This window comes from Silene latifolia, chromosome 4, assembly GCF_048544455.1.
Source record: "Silene latifolia isolate original U9 population chromosome 4, ASM4854445v1, whole genome shotgun sequence".
In the NCBI taxonomy this organism is placed as follows: Eukaryota; Viridiplantae; Streptophyta; class Magnoliopsida; order Caryophyllales; family Caryophyllaceae; genus Silene; species Silene latifolia.
Window position 1 is genome coordinate 15966873 of NC_133529.1, and position 27536 is coordinate 15994408.

The window sequence follows — 27536 nt, forward strand, 5'->3', positions numbered from 1 at the left end:
TGCACACTTACAATCGTCTTAAATAAAAATCCGAAATGCTTCTTAGGTGTGTGTCGTGTGTCTTAATTTTATTTTGATCTTATATCCTCTTGACAATTTGGGCAACATGAAATTAATGTCGATGTTCTTATTTTTTTGCTAGTAGTAAATCTGTATAAGACCGTCTTAAGCATGAACCGAATCCAAAGACGTATTTTTGTTTAATGCATTTCAAGAAATTTGCAGATACTAATAGTGAAAATTTTAAATTTCTTCACAGTTTTGAAGTATAATAATAATACTGATGGAGAATAGTTCAGGCGAGGAGTCGGATATAAGTGATTCGGAAATTGAGGAGTATATGGCGAAACCATATCAAGGTTTGAAAGGCAGGGAGTTAAAAGTCAGGAATGCTAATGGTACCTTTAGGTGTCCCTTCTGTGCTTGTAAAAAAAAGCAGGAATATGCCTTAAAAGATCTTTACCAACACGCTTCTGGTGTCGCTAAAGGCGCAGCTCATCGTAGTGCCAAGCAAAAGGCGACTCATCTCGCTTTAGCAAAATATTTAGAGATTGACTTGGGATTCGACACACGAACTTGTCGACCTCCTGTACCTGCACCCCAACCTGCTGAGGATAGTAAAATCATCAACTTGGTGAATGAGATTGATTTTCAGATTCAAAACTTGGATGAAATTCAGTCCAAAGTCAATTCGATGAATCTGTCTTTGAGTCGAGCGATCGAGGATAAAGTCATGCTGCATCAGGCGTTTACTGAAGGTTGATTTTTGTTTTTCGTATGTTGTGTTTGTGATTTATGGTCGGCTTTGGTGCTTTCACTGATTGCGCCTGATTGTCGACAGAAACCCGTAAGATACAGCGCATTGCTCGTGATAATTTTCTAAAGATACTAGGTGAGCAGGAGAAGATGAGGCAGGAGTTGGAGTCAAAGAAAAGGGAGCTTGATTTGCGCTCCAGCGAACTAAGTAAACGTCAAGTGTTGACTGACCGCGAAAGGCAGAAGCTTCAGGAGGAGAAACAGCAGGTTATTGTCAGCAATAAATAAGACGGGTGTACATGTCATTTTACAATAAAAAGTTAATTTCTGATAACATGTTACGTTATTTTTCACATCATTTCAGGATAAAAAGTGACTCCTCTAGTCATAACAGCCCGTCTGAAATAAGAATTTGCGAATATATAACTACCCCTTAATTCTTTTGTGATGGAGAGTCACACCGTCTTGTCGATTTTTGTACTAACTAACCTGTCTTGCGATGATCTCTCAGAATGATGAACGAAATATTTCGCTGCAAATGGCTTCTTTGGAGCTAAAGAGGGTGGATGAAAATGTTCTGAGGCGTGCTGAGGAGCAAAAGGTGACTGTAGACTTGATATGTGACACGCGGTTGGTTATACTTTCATAGCAATCGTTAACTAAGACTTGAATGTACAGCGGGAGAAGGAAGAAGCTTTAAAGAAAATTCTCGAGATGGAGAAGGAACTCGACAAGAAGCATAAGTTGGAACGGGAAATCCAAGAATTAAAGGAAAAGCTTAAAGTCCAGAAACATTTTGGAGACGATGCTTCTAACGAAAGAAAGTTGCAGGAGATGACTGAAGAATTGAATAAGAAGATTGAAGATATGAACTATTTCCAAACTATGAATCAAGATCTTCTCAATAAAGATACGCAGAGCAATTATGAGGTCCAGGAAGCTCGACAAGTGTTCATCTTTGTATGTATTTATATGCATGGCTTAACTGGCTCCCCCTTATGCTGTGCTTCAGTTTCTGATTTCTATCCGTATTTAATCTAGGGTCTCCTGGAAAACCTCCAAAGTAGCCGCACTAATATTGGAGTCAAACGCATGGGGGAAATCAACGGGAAGGCGTTTGTTACCGTGTGCAAAAACAAGTTTTCAGCTGATGATGCGCTGATGAAGGCAACTGAAGGATGCTCCCTTTGGCAGGAGAATCTTAAAGATCCGGCATGGCATCCTTACAAAATCATTCATGTTGATGGAAACCCTCAGGTTTTAAATTCATTACTGTTTGTCCGAGTCACATTATTACGACTAAATCTTTAGTGGTTTGAACAAACATCCTCTTGTGATACAGGAAATCATTAATGAAGAAGATGAAAAATTAAAGCAACTTAAGGAGGAATGGGGTGATGAGGTATATAAGTCGGTTACAACAGCTTTACTCGAGCTTAATGACTATAATGCGAGTGGAAGGTACGTGGTCAATGAGCTTTGGAATTATAAAGAAGGACGAAAGGCCACTCTCAAAGAAGTAGTTAGCTATATTTTCAAGGCTTTGAAAATTCGGAAACGCAAGAGGTGAATCCGTCTCTGGAGGTTAGAATCTGTCTTGTTCTCAATTTTCCTCGAATCTGTAATCTGAAAATCCTCACATATCAATAAAACTCACACTGTTAGTGAACCACGTAAATATGTGCGTTGCTTTCTTTATTGTTTTTATTTGTCTTTCTTGCTTCTGTTATAACATGCCTGTTTCTTTTTTTTTTTTCCCTCGTACCTGAAGATCTGATTATGTTTCTTGATGCAGTTACATTTTGACAGGATTAATCGGATTTTCTCCTCCAAATTCGACATCCTAGATTGTGTGTTGGACGATCGTGAATAAAGCAGAGCTCGGGTGATATAATAATGGTGCAGCCTAGTTAGTTTAATAGCTAATCACTCATTTAACTTTGATGTTAGCTTAGCTTCATCTAAGTCGTCGTCTTTTTTAGATACATTTATCATCAGAAGCTCTCTAAAAATATTACCATTTTGAGGATTATTTGTGGTATTACTGAATTTTTTGTCATATTGTTGCGACTTCACTCTATGCATTTTGGATCTGACGATATAGAAAATCGAAAAATTCCGGAGATACACGGTAGAATATCCCTAAAATAAAAGACTAGTAGTTGTCTCTTTTACTTCAAGACTTTGAGTACTCTCAAACAATACGGTCATAACTCATACGGAGTAGCGTTAAATTTGTGGCAATCCCTTCATTTAAGTGATCTTTGATTTTAAATGGGTTAATTTATTTGAATTCACGAACTTAAATTTCGTTATTTGATACTCTTTTTGTCTCAATTATTTGTTCGTCTGTGATTAAAACAACTCTCATAAATATTAAAAAAGATAGATAAATAAATGAGACAAATGAAGTATTTGTTGTACTTGTATTATTGTACGTGTTGTACACTGTATAGTCATAATAAATAATGTTAATACTCCCTCCATTCCGGTCAATTGTTGTCCTTTGATTTGACACAAAGATCACAGAAATAGTACCAAATACCAGGTGGAACAAATTGAGTATGAATGATCATATTATTCATCAAGTTCATTCTTAAAATAGAAAGGACAACAACTCACTCAGACACCCAAATATGGAAAAGGATAACAAATGACCGGGACAGAGGGAGTATTAATAGGAATATTTATAATAGTTGGACCTCGACCATCACCTTAAAGTTTAGATCAAAAATTGATTATAAAATATCGAGTTCAGTATTTCACAAACTTATTTTACTATAATGTCGTATTACGCAACAATTTATATAAATTTTAACCCAAAAATGAAGGTAATTAATTGATTGAAGAATTAACAAGTAATAAGTTCACAACTCAAGGTAGTAATTTATGACCGTCTTAACCGTCAAACAACGATTATTTTATCCACTTACTAAAAATGGAAACTAACCTCACGCATTTTCCGCCATAAATAACTACCTTCTCTGTATATATATACAATATACACCCCCCAATCCGTATCACATCTCATCCCACATTTGTTCCTCCTCGAAATCCGATACCGAGGTGGCTGGAGAGGGCTAATCATAATCATGGCTAGACCCCTCTCCACCACCATAATCCGCCACCTCTCCTCCTCCACCCGCCTTGCCACCCGCCGTCACCATTCGTCAAAATCAACAGCAGCGGTGGCTAAGCTGGAGGAGGTGGTACATAATTTAGTCGTCAAGGGTTCGAAGCCTGATTGGCTTCCTTTAGTCCCTGGTGGCTCCTTTTGGGTCCCACCCTCGACCGTCGCTCGTGGGATTGATAAGGTGGTTGCTGGTTTGGTTAAGGAGGAAAGGGAGATTGTGAGGAAGGATGGTCGGTGTTGGCCTTCGTCTGCCCGCTTTTTTAAAGGTTATGATCGGGTTTTCTAATAAATTATGCTATTTATTAAAAGTAGTTTTTAAAGCGCATTTGATTGGAATGGAACGGTTTTACACATAACACATGAATTTGTATTAGGAAACAATTTTAATGTTGACACGTTTCAAATCCAAGAATAAATTCAGGGTAGTTACCGCCCTTACCGGTAGGCTAAGTTAAATTCATGCCGATAAATACATCTAATGTAAACTTTTACTGCAGGGTTGACACAATCGCCGTTGGAGGGTGAAACGACTTCTAAGCACTCGAAGACGTCCGAGGAGGAGGAAAGCTAAATTTGTTTAGTCACAGAATATAGAACCACAATGTTAGTTATAGGCAATACCTTTATTTGCATAAATTACACATCGGTAAGATTGCGTACATGTAACAACTTTACTCAGTCACGGACAAGAGAGATTGAGGCCTCCACGATGTTTGAATGTGTAAATTGGTGGGATTCTGTATAGAGGTGTACCCAGGAATACATGATTGAGATGGTTGCTGCTAACACTGCATAGCAGAAAGAAGGTGACGCGGGAGCGACTCGGTTATTCAGAACATTTGAACCTCACTTTTAGTCTGGAGATATACACTGATTGTAACATAATGTTCTTGACCCTTGTATATCGAAATCACTCTCTTTGCTGTAAATCATTGAAATGCATGATCGATTCAGTGTGCTCCCTCTGTTCCAATCATTTAATTTCATTTGACTAAAATATCTTCCACAAAAAGTAAGAAAAAGGTAATGATTTGCAAAACAAATATGGAAAATTGACGAAGCCGGTAGACAGAGAGTTGTGCTCATTTGGTAGTCATATGGAAATATGGAAATTTGGTGAATCAGGTAAAAAGATTGAGCCTCCAAACCTATTGGTCACCTAGCTACCGAATGCTTCATTTCATACAAAATGCAATGAATACAAGCAAAAACACCTAGAACACGGAACTAACTCACAAATACACTTATAGAAGTGTAATAATCAAATAAAACCGAGCTAAAATAAAGAGTTAAACTATATATAAAATAGACCTATCATTAATCACACTAATAATACATAACAAAATTAGTAATCATGAACTCAAAATCCAAAATCCAAAATCAAAACAAAGACTTTCGTATGATATGTGTTGCGAGATAGATCAAAATTGAAATAATACTCTTATTAGCAAAATTAATTTTAAAGGAGGAAGATAATGGAGTGACTTAGCTATTCTAATACTTGATTCTTTTCTCAATTTGGATAAGAAACTAAATTTTATGTAATTAATCAACATGAAACAAATGAACAGCGATGATATTCTTCATACTGGTAAGGAAGGTAGGAGTTTTACCTTTGGTAGTAAACCACATAAAACGAAGATTGGTGCGTGTGTATTATTTTATTAAACTTAACTACGTTTTAAGGCACCTAAAGTAGAGTTACTCAAATCTTGGGTGTACCTAAAATACATTTGTTTATAAACTTTGGACAAACCTCGGATATCCAAAATGAAAATAACCTTTTTTATTATCCACCTTCTCTTATTCTTCTCTCTCCTCAATAAGCCTCTCTCTCTCTCATCCTGCTTTCTTGCTTCAAATCTGAGACTTCTCATTCCTTCAAATCAAACTCATTCGTGATTATGTTTTCATCAAATAATCCGAAATCTGACTTAATGCTACACTATTCAGTCCTTCATTATGGTCCCTGATTTACAAGATGGGTTTGACGGTTTGGATACATGGTGGAGTGGACGCTAAATTTGTGCTACTGGACAGCTATCTACATAAAGTGTTGTAGTTTATTTACTGTCTTTAAATAAGTTAATTCACAGCTCCCACATTTTCAGTACCTCATTTACGAAAGAATCTCGATTTAAAACCAAAATTCAACGAGTGAAACACGGCAAGAAGACTAAGAAATTCAGTAATACCACAGGTCATCCTCAAAATGAGGTAATGTTTTAGAGAGCTTCGGATGATAAATGTATCTCAAAAAGAAGATGACTTAGATGAAGCTAACATCAGAAGTTAAATGAGTGATTAGCTATTAAACTAACTAGGCTGCACCATTATCGTATCACCCGAGCTCTGCTTTATTCATGATCATCCAACACACAACGATAAGTACTAGAGTTCCAGAATGTCGAATTTGGAGGAGAAAATCTGATTCATCCTGTCAAAAAGTAACTGCATCAAGAAACAGAATCAGATCTCCGGAAAAAGCATGCAGCAGACATTATGAGTTGGTCCAGTAAACTTGACATAAACGAAACAAAAATCTCGCAAAGTTGTATAACATGAATGACAGGATATTAAGTAGACTGAGCAAACGGGTTATTATGATACAGGGTGGAGGGTTATTTTGGTACGGGTTGTTCTGCATTCAGATTTGTTTTGGTGCTTACTGCTTAGCTAGAGCACAGTAAATTAGCATAATTAGTTTCAGGTACGAGTTAAATCAGTTTGCTGCTAAATGAAAGCAATAAGACAAAAGGTTCGCAAAAGGGAAAACACGCTTCAGGTGAATTTCACTATTCAAAATTGGAAACACAGAATATGGTTCAGGTGAATTGATAAAGTGAAGAACAAATTACATCTCATTGCAGTATGGTTCAGTTTTAGAATGCCGAATCTTGCATGAGACGGCTTAATATGTGTCATGTCATACCTAGCCAAATGCCCATTTGTTTATACTATGGTTTATGGGTGTATCTTACGTGTAACCGTCTCATATAAGTTTTTGTGGTACTACGACGGAAGAAAAAGAAAGCATGCAGTCAATTGAAATTCAAAGAAAACTGGGAACAAGACAGATTCTTACCCTCAGAGACGGATTGATCACCTCTTGCGTTTCCGAATTTTCAAAGCCTTGAAAATATAGCTAACTACTTCTTTGAGAGTGGCCTTTCGTCCTTCTTTATAATTCCAAAGCTCATTGACGACGTACCTTCCACTCGCATTATACTCATTAAGCTCGAGTAAAGCTGTTGTAACGGAGTTATATACGTCATCACCCCATTCCTCCTTCAGCTGCTTTAATTTTTCATCTTCTTCATTAATGATTTCCTGTATCACGAATTCTTGCATTATAAGTGAATGTTTCAAACTTCAAAAGCGTTAGTCATGAGGATGTCAGTCGAAAAACAGTAATAAAGTTCACACCTGAGGGTTTCCATCGACAAGAATGATTTTGTAAGGATGCCATGCTGAATCTTTAAGATTCTCCTGCCATAGGGAGCATGCTTCACTGGCCTTTATCAGTGCTTCATAAGCTGACAACTTTTTCTTGCACTCAGTAACAAACGCCTTCTCGTCAATTTCCCCCATGCGTTTGATTCCTATAATAGTGCGGCTACTTTGGAGGATCTCTAGTAGCCCCTAAATCATATCCGCACAGAAATCAGAAACTGAAGTATACCATAAGGAGTATATAAATCAAGGATATCAAATGATATTTTGCATGGTAAGATATATGCAGACATACGGCAATTAACACTTCTCGAGCTTCCTGAACCTCATCATTGCTCTGCCTATCTTTGACGAGAAGAGTTTGGTTCATAGCTTCATAATGGTTCATATCTTCAATCTTCTGATTCAGTTCTTCAGTCATCTCCTGCATCTTTCTTTCATTTGCAGCATCGTCGTCTCCATCTCCAAAATGTTTCATGACTTCAAGCTGTCCCTTCAATTCTTCGATTTCTAATTCCAACTTCTGTTTCCTGTTGAGTTCCTTCTCTAACTCGAGAATCTTCTTTAAGGCCTCTTTCTTCTCCCTCTGTACATACAAATCTTAGTTAAAGAATGCTAAATCATAAAAGTATGACGACCATATGTATGTCACATATCTAGTCTACAGTCACCTTTTGCTCTTCAACAAGCCTCAGAACATTTCCATCTGCCCTCTTTAGCTCCAAAGAAGCGTTTTGCAGCGAATTATTTCGTTCATCATTCTAAGAGACCACAGCATAACAAGTTAGTTTCATAAACCAGGAAAAATAACCAAAAGATCTACAACACCACTAGATCAGTTCTTATGTCCTTACTCCGTAGCATATTCCGGTTAAGACATAAAACACTAACAAAATTTTAAGAACACAAATTGCTAACGCGTTACATCCTCAGATGGCAGATGCACATATCAGTGATAAGAAAAGGGTAATCCTAAAATTGAAGGCATTGTAAATAAGAAAAACGCCATGACGGTGGTGAGTCACAGTAAAAATGGAAATCAAACCCAGAATAGTACAGTAATATGGCCTTGCTTTCAACAAACAGTAGGTCATGGTATTATGGTAATAATATGAGAGTAAAAATATATTTCATGATGACAATCACCTGCTTCTTCTCCTCCTCAAGCTTCTGCTTTTCGCGCTCAGTCAACACTTCACATTTACTTAGTTCACTGGAGCGCCAATCAAGCTCCCTTTTCTTTGACTCCAACTCATGACTCATCTTCTCCCACTCGCCTAGGATCTTTAGAACATTATCACGAGCAGTGCGCTGCATCTCACGGGTTTCTGTCGGGAATCATTCATGGACAAATAGCATTAATCACATTAAAAATAAGGGACTTTCTTGGACAACAAAAAACAGGGAGAAGACTAATGTTGCCAACTTAGTTCGTTTGGGAAGCAGGAAAGAAAGATATACTCGGATCAACGAGGATTGGATAAACCATGCCACCAAAAGATGCATCAACAAAAAAAAGACATCTAAAGTAAGATGACCAGATAAAAAAGTATGAGTTTTTTGTTAATTTGAACTCGAGTCAGAAACATGTACTGTGAGAGGCAATAACTTCGCGAGACAAGATAATAGAGACATTATTTTGTCCCTCTTAGCCCCAATTGAAAGAACTAATCCTTGATCCCTAGGGCAACCAGCTAAAACAGTGAAATCATCAAAGCCGGCCATACATCACGAACACAACATATGAAAAACAAAGTATGGAGGGACAAAAATCAACCTTCAGAAAACGCCTGATGCAGCCTGTCTTTCTCCTCGAGCACTCGATTCAAAGACATATTTATCTCATTGAATTTGGACTTCATTTCATCAAAGTTTCGACTCTGCAGATCAATCTCATTTACCAAGTTGATGACTTTACTACCCTGTTTCAGTTCTTGACTAATGTCCGCTTGTGTTTTCAACTCTCCCTTCTTGCGTAGATAGTCTCCTATCTGCCCTGCCGCGTGATAATCATCGTCACAAGCAAGCCAGCCATATATACCAGAATCAAGATTAGTTTTACCCGCATTATATTCCTTCTTACTACGCCTACCAACTTGAAAGGATTTCTCAAATTCAGCAGCATTTGCAAACCCTGTACACCCTTTATCAAAGTGAACTACGAGCTCTGAACGCCCCTCGTCTTTGTTATAGAAACATTCTACCGACAGTGGCTTATACTTTGCGAAAGTCTTCATCCAAAAGGCACTGTCAGTATTCGCCTCACTCACAATGTTGACAACAATTCCCATCCACGGCCAACAATAGAGCTTCTGTTTCTCAGCAGGTTGGGGTTCAGGTTCAGGAGGTCCACAAGCTCGTGTGTCGAACCCCAAGTCAACCTCTATAAATTTTGCTAAAGCGAGATGAGTCGCCTTTTGCTTGGCACTACGATGAGCAGCGCCTTTAGCGACACCAGAAGCGTGTTGGTAAAGATCTTTTAAGGCATATTCCTGCTTTTTTTTACCAGCACAGAAGGGACACCTAAGGGTACCATTAGCCTTCCTGACTTTTAACTCCCTAGTTCTCAAACCTTGATATGGTTTCACCATATACTCCTTAATCTCGGAATCACTTATATCCGACTCATCACCCGAACTATAGTCCATGATTATTATACTTGAAAACTGTGAAGAAATATTGAAAATTTTCACTATTAGAGTATTAGTATCAGCAAATTTATCAAAATGTCAAACTGATATCAGTCATTTCGGTAGCCCATTTAAGCTCTCCCAACAAATCAATACAACTCTTAACAAAATACAAATTGTCAGGAAGATCGGAAATCGGTAAATCACTAATTAGGGTTAGAGATCGGAAATCAGTAAATCATTGTAGATCTAAACAACTCAAATACCTATTTAGTCATAATCATTAATTAGGGTTAGAGATATGTCTTCGTTTCTGTTTCATGCTTACAACCGTCTTGAAACATACTTACTACTAACAAAAAGATTAGTACTTTCATATGGTACCCAAATTGTCAGGAAGATCGGAAATCAGTAAATCACTTACTTCACATAAGATCAAAACAAATTACACATACCCAAGAAGCATTTGGGATTTTTATTTAAGACGATTGTAAGCGTGAAATGAATCCTGGTTAATAATAAGCAATAATCAGTGTTAGAAATATGTTTTTGGATCCGTTTCATACTTGCAAGTTACAACGGTCAAGTGAAATGGATCTAAACAAAATCGTCAAGAGGATCGTAAATCAGTAAATCACACCCAAGATACATTTGGGATTCTTATTAAAACGGTTGTAATCGTGAAATGGATCTAAACAACTAAAATACCCGGTTAGTAAAAAACATTACTCCAATTACTCAATTAGTATTAGAAATATGTATTTGGATCCGTCTTAAATCAGACTTACTATCAACAAAAAATTACAACTTTCACCTAATTTTTTTATAGTGGTACCCAAATTGCCAAGATATCATAATTCAGTAAATCATTCCTTTTCACATAAGAACAAAAAAACTACACACACAAGAAGCATCCGGAAAGTTGTTTGTAAATAATAACTGAAAGTAATTATCGAAAATAGGTCCACGTAGAATCGGTTTTGCGATAACCTAAGAAGGTGTACAACTAGGTCAAAGATATGAACTACACATAATTAAGTAACGCATTCAGGAGATTAGGTGGAGGGATATCACTTACCAGGATATTCCACTTGAAGCCTCTGATACTTCAGCAGTTCAGATCCACAACTTTTCTATTTTCTAAGACCGATATATCCGTTCTAAGATAAACTTAATAATACGGAGTATAGAACGCCCATTTAGATAGATGTGACAAGTTTGGTAAGAGTTAAGGCAACATTGGTACCTAAACTTTTTAAGAAGCTGAAACATCTAACTTTATGGTTCCTGCCTGCTAAAGATCGTCGACAATTTACTAATTATCGTCGACAATTTTAATGAACTTCCAAAACTACCCCTCCCTCACACTCCCCCTTATATTTTTTCCGTCTTGTTTTGTTTTCGTAAAAAACTAATTAATACTTCCTCCATTTCATTCAATTCCATACATTTGCCTTTTTGAACACTATTCACAAGTAGGAAGAATTTTCGATACAACTTCTAATATATAGCATAAAATATAGTCATGTGAGATCTTGTTTTAATTGTCTTACCGAGTATATTGTGAATAACAAATTTTTATAATTTTTACTAATATGTAACTAAAGATATGAACAAAAGAAAACGGGCATTGATATACGTGTATAAAGCAAATGTATGGTATTGAATGAAATGGAGGAAGTAATTACTAATAAACCCCGTTCGGGGATAGTTCGTTTTATTTTAATTTTTTAATTTATTGAAACTTATTTTAATTAGCGATTATCGATCCACGCACCCAAAACTAATTTAAGACGGAATTAATAATTTTTTTAAAAAAAAAAAAATTGTTGAAAAAGGGCCTGGATGAAGAAATTTTTCGTCCAGGCCAAGGTCCGGACAAAGAAAATTTTCGTCCAGACCATGGTCTAGACAAAAATATTTTTCGTCCAGGCCCAGGTCCAGACGGAAAATATTTTCGTCCAGACCCAGTCCAGACGAAAAATATTTTCGTCCGGAAAAAAAAAAAATTAAAAAAAAAAAAAAAAAAAATCCGGACGGAAATATTTTTCGTCTGGACCTGGGTCTGGATGAAAATATATTCCGTCTGGACGAAAAATATTTTTGTCTGGACGAAAATTTTCTTTGTCCGGATCTTGGTCTGGACGAAAATGTTTTTAGTCCAGAATTTTTTTTTTCTTTTTTTTGAAAAAAAAAATCATTTTCTGACTTAGATTAATTTTTGGTGCGGTAATCGATAATCGCTAAGTTCTCGTTCATGTTGTTAATTACAAATCCCGCTTTTTTTTTTTTTTTTGAAAAACCGTCTTTTTTTTGTTTGAAAGATTTTAATGAGACGGAAATTGACTTCTGTTTTAGTGAGAGGGAAATTGCATTTTAGTGAGACGGAAATGGAGTTATGTTATTGAGGGCAAACTTGGAAATTTACATTAAATGTCGACGATAATTAGTAAATTGTCGACGATATATAGCAGGACCTATGTGGTTAGCGGTCTCAAACTATTTAATTGGCCCGTTTCAAATTAACACAAACAAAACGCTGTAATTTAGTACCCATCTATAAAAGTTATTAAAAGGCTACCCGAAAATGACCAATTAAGTCCACGTAGACAGTGCCACGTAGGATAAAAAAAGCCACGCAGACATTTGAAGCTCACGTCAGCCGCATAACCCAAATGCCACACACACATTCATACCCAATTACCCCGTCTCTTATCATCACTGTTCCTACCGACAACTACAATTATTATTACATGGCATTAATTTAATTCATTTATCTATAAATTAATTTAATTCACTTATCTATTATATTAAAAGATATTATCTATATTCTTAAATTATTTTTGTATATTAAATATATTATTTTTCAAAATTTATGTAACCCTTAGAAATTTACATCAAAATTTCACAATTTATCATTAATATTGACATTTTAATTGAAATTTTTGTGACAAAACATGTTAATAAAATTTTTAATTTATTATTAAAATTGAAATTTTAATTGAAATTTTTTGTAATAAAATATGTTAATAAATTAATTAAAACTTATTAATTAAAACTCTTCATATTACTTACCACCCACCATTTTTATTAACATTTTTTCCTATTTAATTCATTTTTTTTAATTAAACGAGGTAATAAACTGATTAAAACTCTTCATAATACTTAACACCCACCAAATTAATTAAATTTTTTTCCTATTTAATTAATTTTTATAATATAATATGTTAATAAATTGATTAAAACTCTTTATATTACTTAACATTTAACACCCATAATTTTTATTAACATTTTTTCCTATTTAATTCACCTCTTGAGTTTTTCGGCAATCAATTATCTAATTAAATAATACCACAAAATAAATTAAAAATAAAATTAAAATATTGGAATTTATGGTTGTATAATGGCTATAAAACCTATAATACCAATAACAATTTCTATCTATAAAATCTTATTAAAAGGCTAACCTTAAAAATGTGACATGGCAAGTTTAATTGTGACGTGACAACTTTTACGGTGACATGGTAAAAAAAACTGATATGGATTACCAATTTAAGAAAATTAAAAAAATATAAGGTGAAATTTTTTTAAAAAATATAAGGTATAAACACAAAAAAAGAAAAAAAATTGTAAACCATTGGCCTCCTCTCATAATTTTTGTTATTTATTTACCTTATTTATTTAACCATTATTTCCTTTATTTAATGAAATGACCTTTTAACTTTCCTTTCATCATTACTATATATAATCCGTATTTATGTACCATATTTTTTATTTTTCTTTCATTCATAAAATTTTGAGAGAATTTGTAATAGAATTTTTCATATATATAACTATTATATTCACCCTAATTTTCAATTTTATTCAAAAAAATAGCACCTAAAGTATACATAGAAAAGTAAACTAATTGTTTCGTTTTTATTTTTCTTATGTTTTGTATTAATTTGTTATTATTTTTTGTATTTGTAATAATATTGCAGGAGAATGAATTTCCAACTTTATTCAAAAAATTGGTAGGTAAAGCATAATTATTTTGCCTTTTATTTTTATTATGTTTTGAATTAATTAGAATCTTATTAGTTATTTTTTTGTGTTTATATTAATATTGCAGGAGAATGAATTTTCAACTTTATTCAAAAAATTGGTAGGTAAACTATACAATGAGAACTAAATTAATCGTTTCACTTTTTATTTTTATTATGTTTTGAATTAATTTGAATTTTATTAGTTATTTTTGTGTGTGTGTGTTTTTATTAATATTATAGGAGGATGACATACTCACATATCAATAACAATGCACGAGATTCGAAATAATGGCTATGGATCTTCTTTGCAGATTTTTTTCTTGGTTTGGATGACTCTTTCATTTTTATCGGTTTTTTCTTTTTCTACAATGGTGTATTTGAAATATCGAATGGTAGCAAAACTCTTTAATAAGTTGTTCACATGTTGTTATATTATTGTCCATCACTCTTTCCTACACTTTAGTTTCCTTTGTAACACATATGTTTTATTTTTATTTTGTCAAACAGGTTACAAATCAAATTGCTTAGCCAAATTGTTAAAGTACGATGCACATATGTCAATTTGATCTTATCATAGTGTTATAATATGCATAAATAGTAATTAGTTAGAAACCGATTCTTATTCTCCAATTCATTGTTCCAATTCCAACGCTTTCAAGCCTTTAAATCATTTTTTTTGTTTTCCATCAAATATATTATTCTGTAAATCATAATATTTTTTGGATAAATATTTTTTTTTGAATGATTTGTTTATATTTTAATTTTTCCTGAATTAGGAAAGGTTAATATTTCGTATGAAGTATAATAGTATTGTTTTGATTATAATTTTTGATGAATGATCGAATATGAAGAAGTTATGTTTAAAATCGTATATGCATAATTCTCTATTTATTGCGTGATTCCGAGAAATGTGTAATTAGTTTTGCTCATCTTATACTACAAATAATAATTATTAGAGTTCACCTATAAAATTTTGATCCTTACTTTACTCTCTTACTTTTTGTCCCAAATCTAATCTTATATATACTACGGAGTATATTATTATAACAAAAAATGTGATATTTTAAATATATATAACATTTCCTTGGAATTATTCGAAATAGTTGTTAAAGTTGCTCACATAAAAGTTCACGGCCGTTTCTTTGCAAGATAAACATAGGGTCAAGTACTTTAAAATGCACCAAAATGACAATAAAAACAATATCTCCATTCAAGCAATAAAGAGGCAAGTTGCAATGTTTGTTGGTGAAGAAAACCATTCATATGCTATAATCTTTAAGCTTAAATAATAAAGAGATAATTGAAGAATCACTAATTAAAGAGGCAATTGAAGAACCATTAATTAAACAGACAATTGAAGAATCATTAGCAACTCAAACGAGAAAAATGAGAGTCATTGATTTTCTTTCTATAAAATCTCATCAAAATACCAATTTATTATTGTCTTATTTGATACCAGGTTGTCCAAACCAACATTACCCGTGCTTACAAAAGTCAGATTTTTTGTTTCTCTCTGTAATTTAGAGTATTTTATTGGAAATTTGTGTCTCCTTTTTCCTTTTCTTTTTGTTCATGTACTTATATTTAATAGTCTTAATTGGAGGTGTCAATTCAATTAATTAACTTGATAATTTAATTAATGATGTTATTGTAGGAGGTATGTATATGTTAATGCGATCCTAAAATGGATGTTCTTTGAACTTCGCGGAATTACTTTGCATACCCAATAAGAAATATTTTTACGAGACTAGCATAATTATCCATATTGTACGAGTTTTAGGATTTTGACGGGAGTATTTATTTAAATTCTATATCTATATGTGTACTTACTATAAGTGAAGTAATAAGAAGGTTATATTTTTGTAGAGAAAGAAAGGATCATGAATGAAAAGTAATCACGCTATATATTTCGAAGTTATGAGGTTTTTAACTGCATATGTAGTAGAAAATAAATTCCAATGCAATTTGTTCATATATGGAAGGGTGACTTCTTTTAATGTTTTGTTTTATTGGTAGAAACTTGTACTCATATTTTTAAATCCTTTCAAAACAGGGGACGACAATGAAGCACAAATTCATGTTCAAATACTTCTATGGCGTCAAGATTGTCCATAAGACCAGAAGTACCCGAAAATTCAATTTGACTGATTGTGTCCTCGCTTCAAAATAACCAAACTATTCACATTTTGGTTTGCGTATCATCCCGAATCAAAAATTTGGAGTGTATTAAACTTTTGTTTTAAAATACCGCTCCCTCAGTCGTGTTCATTTATTTGCCTTTTTTTTTTAAATTATTTGTGAGTGGTTTTTTAATTAAAATTAAACAAATGATTGAGAGATGGGGACTACTCCATATAAGTTATTCACAAATTAAACACTTAAACATAGTCAATTATTAACGATCCCGTGATTTCCACGGGCTCCAAAACTAGTTTTTATTTCACAAAGCAATAGTGAAATACACGTATTAATTAGCATATCAGTTTAAGGGCGGACATTAGGGCTCTGTTTGACAAAACTACCTGAAAAGATAGCTGAAACTTGAAAATGTAGCTGAAAACTGAAAACCTAACTGAAACCTGAAAAGCTAACTGTTAAGGTAGCTGGAAATTAGGAACTGATAAGGTAACTGATTATATAAAAATGTGTTTGGCACACTAACTGAAAAGGTAACCGATTTTGGTAAAATGACGTAAAATGATATGAAAATTATTTAATATTATAGAATAAAGGGATACAAAATGGAAAATAAGTCATTTCAGGTACCTGATTTCTCAAATGCTACCTGAGGTAGAATTTCATTTCAGGTACCTTATTTGACCAAATAAGCTACTTGCCAAACATTTGCAAAAAAATCAGGTACCTGAAATTTTGGTCAAATTAGCTACTTTGGTCAAATAAGCTACCTGAAGTGTCGTGCCAAACGGAGCCTAGCAATAGACAAACCCCAAATGAGATTTGTCTAATGTCATGTCAGTCAAAATACAGACCTCTCTAACAACAAACTTCAATACAACAATAGACAAACCTCATAAAAGTATACTACATTGGGTCCACTATCACTCACAACGAAAATCACAAACCTGTATACAAAATTGTAATCATCTATGAACATCAACCCCCATTCCCAACAATAGAGAGGTTTGTCAACAAACCTCCAAAAAGTACACAAACTTTTGTTGACAAACCTCTATTGTTAATGCCTTAAGTCTAACTTAATTATTGGAACTGCATTTATCGAATGTGTTTTTTTCTTATACTTGTACATTTTCCAGTAGTTTTTTTGGGTTTTAATTTTAAGGGAGTTATAATGACGATTTTGATATTAACAGAATTTCAACTTATGTAATTAATATCACTTCTCATAACTTTACCGACTAAGTTAGTTGAATCTCACTTTTTTTTTCCTTGTAAAGTTTCTAATTTTCTTGGCAAAAACACCCAAACTGTTTTTTTTTACCAGAAGTATCAATTTTATTTAATTCATTCAAATATTTGTTTCCAACAATGTATAATAAATTGCATACACAATTTTAAAATTTTAATAAGTTTTATTGTATACTTATAAATTGTATTGATGAATGAAATTGGATTTTTTGGTGCAATTTTGGTTGAAAATAAAAAATGGGGTTAGATTTCACTTTTTATCAATGTTATGGGGGCCTAATTATTACAATTGTAAGTTACGGGGCTTAATCTCACAATTGGCTAAAGTTATGGGGGTTAATCACCACTTTTGCGGCTACCCGACAAACAAATACACATGTCTTTGAAAAACGATTTGGTCGAACATATATAGACTATGTTTCAAGGCTCGAATATAAATTTAAAATATGTATCACAATTTAATGTTAATTTCATGTATTTTGTTTTATTAATTTTATATCTTACTTTGTATTATGAATTTGATGTATTTTGTTTTATTAATTTGATATGTTATTTAATTTAGCAACACAAACTTTTTTTAAAATTAGTTTTATTAATTTGTAAATTATTAAAACAATATATATTAATAATAATAAAAGTAATATAAGAGGATCCTAGGAAAAAAAGATATAGTATAAATGAAGAGGATGAAGATGGTGGGAAATGAGATGGATGAAAGAGAGAATGCGGTGTCAAAAAAATAGAAAGAAAGAGAAAAAATAAGAGGATGAAACTATCCTCTCTATTATGAATGCTCTTAATACCCATTCATTTAGCAGTGACAAACTTACTCATCTCCTTCAACTTACACCCTAAACACTCTCAAAAAATTCTTAGGAGTCTAAACTCTAGAAGTATTAAGAGTTCGATCAAGATCAGGAACAACGTCATCGTCGATCTTTCTTCCCTTTGCCAAAATTTGTATAGTTTTCTAATCCGTAACTTCTTATTTTTTTTAACGTAGGCGTATCATTTAGATTTTAGACTCGACTTAACTCATTAAATTATACCGTACTAACTTAACTTCACAAAAGAGGAAGAAAGAAAAATATAAATATGTAAGACTAAACGAAACGTAACATAGTGATATCGTAAAGACGGTGATGTTGTATGTTTCAACTTTCAATCACTATTAGGAGTAATTTAGTACTCGTATGAAGTTTGATCACATTCAGTTGAATTAAATTCTTAAAGATCTTATATATGCAAGTGCGGTATTTATAAATCCTTTAATTTATAATGTATTATTTATAGATTTAAAATTATACATTATAAATTTTTCATATTTTAATAAGGATAAAAATTAAAATGGAAACCTAATAAAAAAAAGAGTAAAGTCAAAAAATATTTATTAATGAAATTTTTTACCACAAACTAATGATTTCAATTTATAAATTTTCTCAAATAAATTAAAAGAATTTTTTTATCACAAAATTAATACTCCCTCCAATTTCATTTATTGTTCCTCTTTTCCTTTCCATTCACTTTCATTATTGTTCTCTTTTACTTTTTTGAACAAATTTGGGGGGTTCAAAATCAATTTAATGTGGGATCATGTTTATTGTGTGGTCAAAATTAATCCTCTTATTTCTTATGCAAAAAATAGAGGGGAACAATAAATGATATTGAAGGGAGTAATATATTTTCATTATTTTTTTTATATAAATTAAGTAGTTGGTAAGTTTTTTCTATGCGAAACTAATAATATCAATTTATAAATTTTTCATATACGATTTTTTAGATTTATACCAGTTTTGTTTTATTTTATTTTAATTAAATTAAAAGTTTATAATTTAGTTTAAAAAAGACGATAATGATTAAAAGATTATATCTTAATTAAAACATATAATTAAATAAAAATAAAGTATTATTTTCTTATTTAACCAGATTTCTTTTAGAGAAAAAATTATTGATAATTTTTATTCTTTTATGGGATTCTTAACATCCAAAACGCTTATTAATTCCACTTTCATGGTATCACTGTTGACTTGAGGCTTACTACTTAATCCCACCCATTTATGAGACGCGTGTTCCTTTTTTTCCATACTTAAACCCACCCATTTATAGACGCATGCGATGAGCCGATAATCATGTTAAATAATTAAACCCATTATTAGCCTCCATATTCATGTTAAATTGTTGTATATTGTCACTAGTTTCAGCTTTTGAGTTTTTATTTTTATTTTTATTTTTTTTATAACAAGTCCTTCAATTATTTATAAAAAACCGTTCAATATGTTTATTGGGTGTGTGTAATTTTGTTGTTTTTATATGAAAGTCTAATTGATGAGTTACCACAAAATTTAGGTCAAAGTAATAATCTTTTTGTTAATATAGTTAGTCTTGCTATAGACGGATATATCCGTTTATAGCTAAAGACGGATCAAATACCCACTTGTTGTTTGTCCTATTAGGAATGTGGTATTATATTTGACTCGTCATTAGTTATAGACGGATATGTGCCGTCTATAATGAGATTTTGTGGTAAAAATAAATATTCCCTCAGTCCACATCAATAGACAATAGTTATCTAATGTTTTTGCTATAAGAGCAAGTCCAATGGTAAGCTAGTTGCAACTAGCTTACCATTGCCATCTCACTTTTTAAGTTCGTTTATTTTTAGGCTACAAATTTATTTTAATAGTTTAACTTACATTTTAATTAGCTTGACCCAAATTTTAATAAATCAATTAATTTATATTGGTTGTATTTTAGTGGCAGGGTCAATTAAGCTACTAGCTTAATGAAACTAGTTGCTTAGTTTAAGCTATACTACATGGAGTTGTCCAATGGTCTAACCATTAGCTTGCAATTTCTTAAAGTTGCAAACAAATCTCGACAAACCATTGGATTTGCTCTAAAGGCCAAAATAAGGAAAATGACTTATTTAAAACCATAAAAATATTATACAAAAAGTGCAAAAAGCTTCGGGAAAATAAAAATAAATAACTATTGAATAATAAATATAAATAGATAAATTCTCATCAAAATAGATAAATATAACTAGTATGTTTGTTTTTACCAATTAAGACTTTTTTTAGGAGAGCCACACCACAAGGCAAATAAGTTGTTGACAAAATTTGACCCAAGTCATGAATACCACCGCTAATGATTTTATTGACAAAACTAGCCAACATCTACAAGTTTAAAGACAGTTAAAAGCGTGAAACGGATCTAAAGACATACCGCTACAATTACTAATGCCTATTAGTACTAATTACTAAATGGGGGGATTTGAGTTGTTTAGTAGATTTGTTTCACACCTAAGACCGTCTTAAATAAAAATCCAATATTTCTCGCCGGTGCGATGGAAGTGATTTACTGATTATGATCCTTTAGATGGTTTGAGTACCATAAAATTTAGGGAAGGCATAATGCCCGTCCGAAATAATTGTGAAACTTAGCTTGGTTGTAGCATTGACAAAAAGTAGTGTCATTATATATCCTCTCCCAAAATCCTATTTATTAAACAAACAACCACAATGTTGATGTGTAAGCCCGTGGTTAAAAGTGCATATTTTTATTTTTTTTATACAAGAGACCCACCCATGTTCTATCCTAATATTTCATTTAGAAAAATGAATTTGCTACGTATCATTGTTGTAAATTGTACATTATTAATTTCATTAATATTAATAACAAATATTATTGTTAAGTGAAAAATGATATAAAAAATAACATTTACTTAATAAAAACAATCAGTAAATAATCAATTTGTTAAATATCCCTTTGTTAATTTGACAGAAGAAAAAGAAAAAAAAAGGACTTAAAATCGAAAAGGAAAAAATAGAAAATAGAACTACTACTAAAAATGATTAAAAATGAAAAAAAAATAAAAAAGATACAAAAAATCTCATGGAACACAATATCAGTAAATCGGTCGTTCGATCTACGAAGTTGAGCTTATAAGTAAAACATTCACATAAATAATTTTTGAATCAGGTGCGAAATATTAAAATACTAAGATTGAGAAAATTATTAGGATTTTAGAAAGGCAAACAAACTAATTTTCTAAAAAAAATGATCGAAAAAACGTGTTTATAAAATGCATACACAAAACTATTAATTGAAAATGGAGGATCGGTCATCTAGATGAGCTAGATCCATTAATATTATTATGTTTGAAATTCTTATAATCTACCCTTAACCAAATGGTTTGATTTAATTGAGGAATGAGGATGATCTTGAGTAAGGGATAAATAGGGATTAATGATTCAAAAAAAATTGAAAGAGAGAGTGAACTCATCGGTTAAAATAAATTAAGAAGAATTAAAAGTGGGGGCTAAATTGGTGGATGTTGGGTATAAATTATGAGAATCTGTAACAAGACGTTTATTTACAGTGAAAGAGTATATGTTAAATTTATATGGGGCGTGGGGCTTGGGTTTTTTAATGGTAATTATATGGGCTACATTTGTACACCAACAATATATATATATGATCTCAATATTTCATGTATCCATTTTAGGTGATTTATTTAGTTACTTATTTAATTACGTGGACTAATTTGTACAAATAAGTTATACGAGGATCTTACACAATTAGATGATAATGTATATAGATCCATGTTCGGATATTGTACGTGAACCTAAAATGTATATTTTGACAAACTCATATATGGCCGGACTCAACAAAATTATACAATACAATTTTATTTTATATTAAAAGAAACGAATTTTATAGTTATTTTATATTTTGTCTTATACAATACAAAAATATGCACCCTAGAAACATATTTAGCAATTGGTAAAAAAAATATGAGCATTTTTGTATGTATATAAAGAAAAAAAATCACATCAAATCGGCACCATAAATTACAGTAAAGTCATTAAAATGCAAAAGAAAAATAAATAATTGTACGGGTTTTAAACGATAACAAAAAGAGATAAAATATTGCTTGGTAATAATTGTATTATTTTGTGTATTAAATCATTTTAAATGTGCATGGGTTACAATTTTTATTGTCCTATTTGTCATTAACGATAAGAAAAACGAGTTAAAATTTTTATTTAAAACGTGCAAAGGTGAAATTTTTTATTTTCTCGCTTGCATGGTTTCTACAAATGTACACGAGTTTGACAAAATGAAAAACGGGTTTAACAATTTTCACGGGTTCAAATTGTTGTTTAATAAGAAGTAGAGAGATGTTATTGCTTTAATGTAAAATTTTATTTGTAAAGATAATTAATTTAAAAGGAATATAGTTAGTTAATATTAAAATTCATCCTACCAAATTTATTATTTTGATATATTTTGAGCTAAATTGCAAAACTATACGGGTATATTATGTTTTGATTTATTTTGAATATAAGTTTAATTGTTAACATTACTATATCATTACTAGGTGATCAATTATGTACAAGCTCACTAAATCTAGATGAAATTATAACTCAAATTGCAAATCTTAAATATAACTTTGTTGAAAACTTCATAATTATTTGACATTAGGTGAACATAACAAAATTTAAAACAGCAACCCGTGCAATTTGCACGGGTTTAAAACTAGTTTACGTGAAAGTTGAAAACATTTTGTTAACAAAATCTGTTTTAAGACGGTTAGCGAGCATGAAATGGATCTAAAGACATGTCTATAGCACAAAATCTCATTGAAGATGGCACGTATCCGTCACTTTGGAGTGACGGATACCATTTCCTCTCACAAATGACCCAAATAAAGGAGAGAGGAAAGGGGTGCCCCCACCTTGTCCCCCTATCCGTTTTGTAAGTGGCATTATCCGTCATTTGCTCCGACCCGTCTTCAGCAAGAGTAACTGTATCTCTAGACTATAATCCTAACTAATGCTTATTACTAATCGGATGTTTGAGTTGTTTAGATCCGTTTTATTGCATACAAGCATTTTTTAAATAAGAATTTGTATTTTGTTAAAGTTGGATAGTTATGTCTTGAGACCCAACTATTATATTTATTCCTATTGGGCTACTGAAATGACTGATAATCAGCATTTTAATAAAGTTGAAGACAATGATAGCGAAATTTATGTTTGTTTCTTCTCAGTTTTGGTGTTTTTGGAGTATAATCATGGAGTATAGTTCGGGTGATGAGTCGTGTTAAGTGAATCCGAAATTGAGGAGTATATGGTGAAACCATATCAAGGTTTGAAAACTGGCAAGTTTAAAGTCAGGAATGCTAATGGTACTCTTAGGTGTCCCTTCTGTACTGGCAAAAAAAAGCAGGAATACCGCGTAAAACATCTTTACCAGCATGCTTCTGGTGTCGCTAGAGGTGCAGCTCGTCGAACTGTAAAACAAAAGGCATCTCATCTTGCTCTAGCAAAATATTCAGCATGAAATATATAATTACTCCTCTGAGTTACGAAACTAACTTGTTATGCCATGATCTTTAGAATGATGAACGAAATAATTCGCTGCAAATGGCGACTGTGGAGCTAACGAGGGCAAACGAAAATGTCCTGGGGCTTGCTGAGAAGCAAAAGGTGACTGTAGATTAGATATGTGACATACAGACGGTCATACTTTTATTCAGCATTCTTTAACTAAGACTTGAATGTACAGCGCGAGAAGGAAGAGGCTTTAAATAAGCTTCTCCAGTTAGAGAAGGAACTCGACAAGAGGCAGAAACTGGAACTAGAAATTGAATATTTAAAGGGACAGCTTGGAGTCCGGAGACATTTTGGAGACGATGGCGATGCTGCAAACCAAAGAAAGATGCAGGAGATGACTGAAGAGTTGAATCAGAAGATTATACATTTGAATGTACAGAGGGAGAAGGAGGAGGCTTTAAACAAAGTTCTCCAGTTAGAGAAGGTCCTCGACACGAATCAGAAATTATTGGAATTGGAACTCGAAGAATTAAAGGGACAACTTGACGTCGAGAGACATTTCGGAGAAGACATAAATGCTGCAAACCAAAGAAAGATGCAGGAGATGACTGATGAGTTGAATCAGATGATTGAAGATATAAACCATTATGAAACTATGAATCAAACTCTTTTCATCAAAGATCGGCAGAGCAATGATGAGATCCAGGGAGCTCGAGAAGTATTAATTACCGTATGTCTATATAATACCCTGCAAAATATTCTTGACTACTCCCTCCGTCCCAATTATGATTCAGTTTCTTATTTCTATGCGTATATGATCTAGGGCCTCCTAAATATCCTGCAATGTAGACGAACAGATATAGGAATCAAACGCATGGGGGAAATTGACGAAAAGGCTTTCGTTAACAAGTGCAAGAACAAGTTTTCAGCTGGTGAAGCCCTGATAAAGGCAGCTGAAGCATGCTCCCTATGGCAGGAGAATCTTAAAGATTCAGCATGGCATCCTTACAAAATCATTCTTGTTGATGGAAACCCTCAGGTCTTAATTTTATTACTGTTTTTCGACTGACATCCTTACGACTAACACTTTTGTAGTTTGAAACATCACTTTTAATGTAAGAATTCGTGATACAGGAAATCATTAATGAAGAAGATGAAAAATTAAAGCAGCTCAAGGAGGAATGGGGTGATGACGTATATAACTCCGTTACAACAGCTTTACTCGAGCTTAATGACTATAATGCGAGTGGAAGGTACGTGGTCAATGAGCTTTGGAATTATAAAGAAGGACGGAAGGCCACTCTCAAAGAAGTAGTTAGCTATATTTTCAAGGCTTTGAAAATTCGGAAACGCAAGAGGTGATCAATCCGTCTCTAGGGGTAAGAATCCGTCTTGTTCCCAGTTTTCCTTGAGTTTCAATTGACTGCTTGCTTTCTTTTTCCTCCGTTGTAAGACCACAAAAACGTATATGAGACGGTTACATGTTAAACCATCTCGTGCAAGATTCGCCATTCTAAAACTGAACCATACTGTAATGAGATGTAATTTGTGCTTCCTTTATCTAGATATTCTGTGTTTCCAATTTTGAATAGTTAAATTCACCTGAAGCAATGTTTTCCCTTTTGCGAACCTTTTGCCTTGTGCTTTCTTTTAGAGTCTTAGCAGCAAACTGATGATTTAACTCGTACCTGAAACTAATTATGCTAATTTACTGTGCTCTAGCTAAGCACCAAAACAAATCTGAATGCAGAACAGCGCGTACCAAAATAACCCTCCGCCCTGTATCATAATAATCCGTTTGCTCAGTCTACTTACTATCCTGTCATTCATGTTATACAACTTTGTGGAATTTTTGTTTCGTTTCTATTTAAAAGTTTACAGGACCAACTCGTAAAGTCTGCTGCATGCTTTTTCCGGAGATCTGATTATGTTTCTCGATGCAGTTACTTTTTGACAGGATGAATCAGATTTTCCCCTCCAAATTCGACATCCTGGAACTCTAGTACTTATCGTTGTGTGTTGGACGATCATGAAAGCAGAGCTCGGGTGATACGACAATGGTGCAGCCTAGTTAGTTTAATAGCCAATCACTTATTTAAGTTCTGATGTTAGTTTCATCTAAGTCGTCTTCCTTTTGAGATACATTTATCATCCAAAAGCTCTCTAAAATTATTACCTCATTTTGAGGATGAATTGGTGGTATTACTGAATTTCTTGTCTTATTTCTGTGTTTCACTCTATGCATTTTGGTTTTAAATCGAGTATCGTAAATGAGGTATAGAAAATGTGTGAGTACTTTTGAGGAGTGCTAAACGAGTTGCTAAGTATAGGTTGGATCACTGTGAGGATTATTTTATAGGAAAAATTACATTTTACTACCTAATATGTTTCATTTTTTATAAATTACCACATATTTTGTTCAATTTTACAAATAACCATCTAATTTTCATGTTTATTCCCACCATTCTTACTTATTTTACATTCTTGGGACGTTTTTGCGTAATTATGGATTCCGATCATTTTCATGATAATTACATATACTCCTCATTTCACTAACCCTAGAAATCAATTTAGGCAATCCTTCAATTTATCCCCTTTTCTTCAACCTTAAAAACGGAACCCTAGATTTTTGGGTTGCAATATACATGCAAGGGAATAATTAGAAAACGTTGTATATGGAAAGTATTAAATTACCTAAGGGAGTAACATTATGTTTTGTCTTATCTACCCATGTGGATAGTATTTAACCCGTCGCAAACTTGTGACGGATAATGCCCGTCACAAGGGAGACTTGTTGTTTGTACAAATACAATAGCTGGTAGTTTGCAATCCTTCAAATTAGAGTTTTTTTGGGACACGTAATTCTGGTCTACTGGTAGTTTACTGGCTTATATTATCGTGAGTTGCCATTAGTTTATTTAAGGGTTGGAGATACAAATTATCAATGTGCTTATCTTTGAATTTGTTTCTTTTTAATGCAGGTTCCTGTGGAACAATTGTAAACGATTTCTGGGTTTTTTCTCGTTTGTTAGGGGGTTGGGGGGTTTTGTTTCAATTAGATGATTAGGATTTGGGAGTGAGTGAGTGAGTGTGAAATAAATAAGAGGGTATGTAATTAGCATAGGTAGTTTGGTCATGAAAATGATCGGGAGTCGTTAAATGAAATCGAGTCAATAATTATGCGAAAACATCACGAAAATGTAAAATAAGTGAGAATGGTGTGGATAATCATGAAAATTAGGTGGTTATTCGTAAAGTAGAACAAAACAGGTGGTAATTTGTAAAAATTAGAACATATTAGGTGGTAAACATAATTTTATACGTACTTTAGAATAGGTGAGGAGGTCCTTCAATTTCGTTATACGGTGGAGGTCCTTCAATCTCTCACACCCTCCCACGCACTTTTCTATAAGGTAGACTTAGAGGTGGTGGTGGGGCGCATACCTCCGCTGTCGCTGGACATTGAAAATTTCGAATATTTAAGTTAAAATTTTTGATTTTTTTCAAGGTTTACTCTATGGCATCAGTTATCACCACTTCGCCACCATTGAGATTTTTCGCCTCCTCTAAGTCTCTAACGGGAAATCCTAATTCCGCCAATGCTTAGAGGTGGCCAATTGCACAAGTCGGGTTAGGCGCCTTTCACGTTGACGAAAATAAGGCCCAGCTATTCAATTTAGGGTGCTATTTTTCAAGATTCCTCCACCGTTACAGTTTTCAGTTTTGCAAAACAAAGCCAATTTATGTCCTGGCTCTCATAGGGATTTAGAAATACACGATTACTTGAAGTTTCATAGTACTTCTTATGAAC

At 32.9% G+C, this 27536-nt stretch overlaps 3 protein-coding genes and 1 long non-coding RNA gene across 5 annotated transcripts in view; 3 read left to right on the forward strand and 1 right to left on the reverse strand.

Moving 5' to 3' along the window:
• The first annotated feature begins 268 nt into the window (after nucleotides 1-268).
• Nucleotides 269-25967, forward strand: LOC141651132 (factor of DNA methylation 1-like). The gene is made up of 7 exons (XM_074458854.1): nucleotides 269-758; nucleotides 842-1023; nucleotides 1268-1357; nucleotides 1435-1716; nucleotides 1798-2013; nucleotides 2099-2340; nucleotides 25669-25967. Exons 1-6 carry the CDS (start codon nucleotides 284-286, stop codon nucleotides 2324-2326), a joined length of 1473 nt encoding a protein of 490 aa, XP_074314955.1. The 5' UTR covers nucleotides 269-283; the 3' UTR covers nucleotides 2327-2340; nucleotides 25669-25967.
• Nucleotides 3776-4862, forward strand: LOC141653109 (uncharacterized). Its single transcript, XR_012547342.1, has 2 exons — nucleotides 3776-4155; nucleotides 4387-4862. It is a non-coding gene; the product is annotated as an uncharacterized LOC141653109 (long non-coding RNA).
• Nucleotides 6048-27536, reverse strand: part of LOC141653110 (factor of DNA methylation 1-like) — a 275319-nt gene continuing 253830 nt past the window's right edge. Inside the window, exons 2-9 of one of the 2 annotated variants that reach the window (XM_074460759.1) lie at nucleotides 11051-11066; nucleotides 9120-10008; nucleotides 8489-8670; nucleotides 8014-8103; nucleotides 7638-7928; nucleotides 7316-7531; nucleotides 6975-7219; nucleotides 6048-6326 (exon numbers count right to left, since the gene is read on the reverse strand). In XM_074460759.1, the coding sequence (XP_074316860.1) occupies nucleotides 6992-7219; nucleotides 7316-7531; nucleotides 7638-7928; nucleotides 8014-8103; nucleotides 8489-8670; nucleotides 9120-9990 (1878 nt within the window). In that variant the 5' untranslated portion in view covers nucleotides 9991-10008; nucleotides 11051-11066 and the 3' untranslated portion in view covers nucleotides 6048-6326; nucleotides 6975-6991. Of the gene's footprint in view, nucleotides 6341-6974; nucleotides 7220-7315; nucleotides 7532-7637; nucleotides 7929-8013; nucleotides 8104-8488; nucleotides 8671-9119; nucleotides 10009-11050; nucleotides 11067-27536 lie in introns of both variants that reach the window. The other variant, XM_074460758.1, reaches the window with a different exon arrangement.
• Nucleotides 23520-25728, forward strand: LOC141651133 (factor of DNA methylation 1-like). Its single transcript, XM_074458855.1, has 6 exons — nucleotides 23520-23684; nucleotides 23789-23878; nucleotides 23958-24455; nucleotides 24549-24764; nucleotides 24860-24978; nucleotides 25683-25728. The coding sequence occupies exons 1-6, from the start codon at nucleotides 23520-23522 to the stop codon at nucleotides 25726-25728; spliced, it is 1134 nt and encodes a 377-aa protein (XP_074314956.1).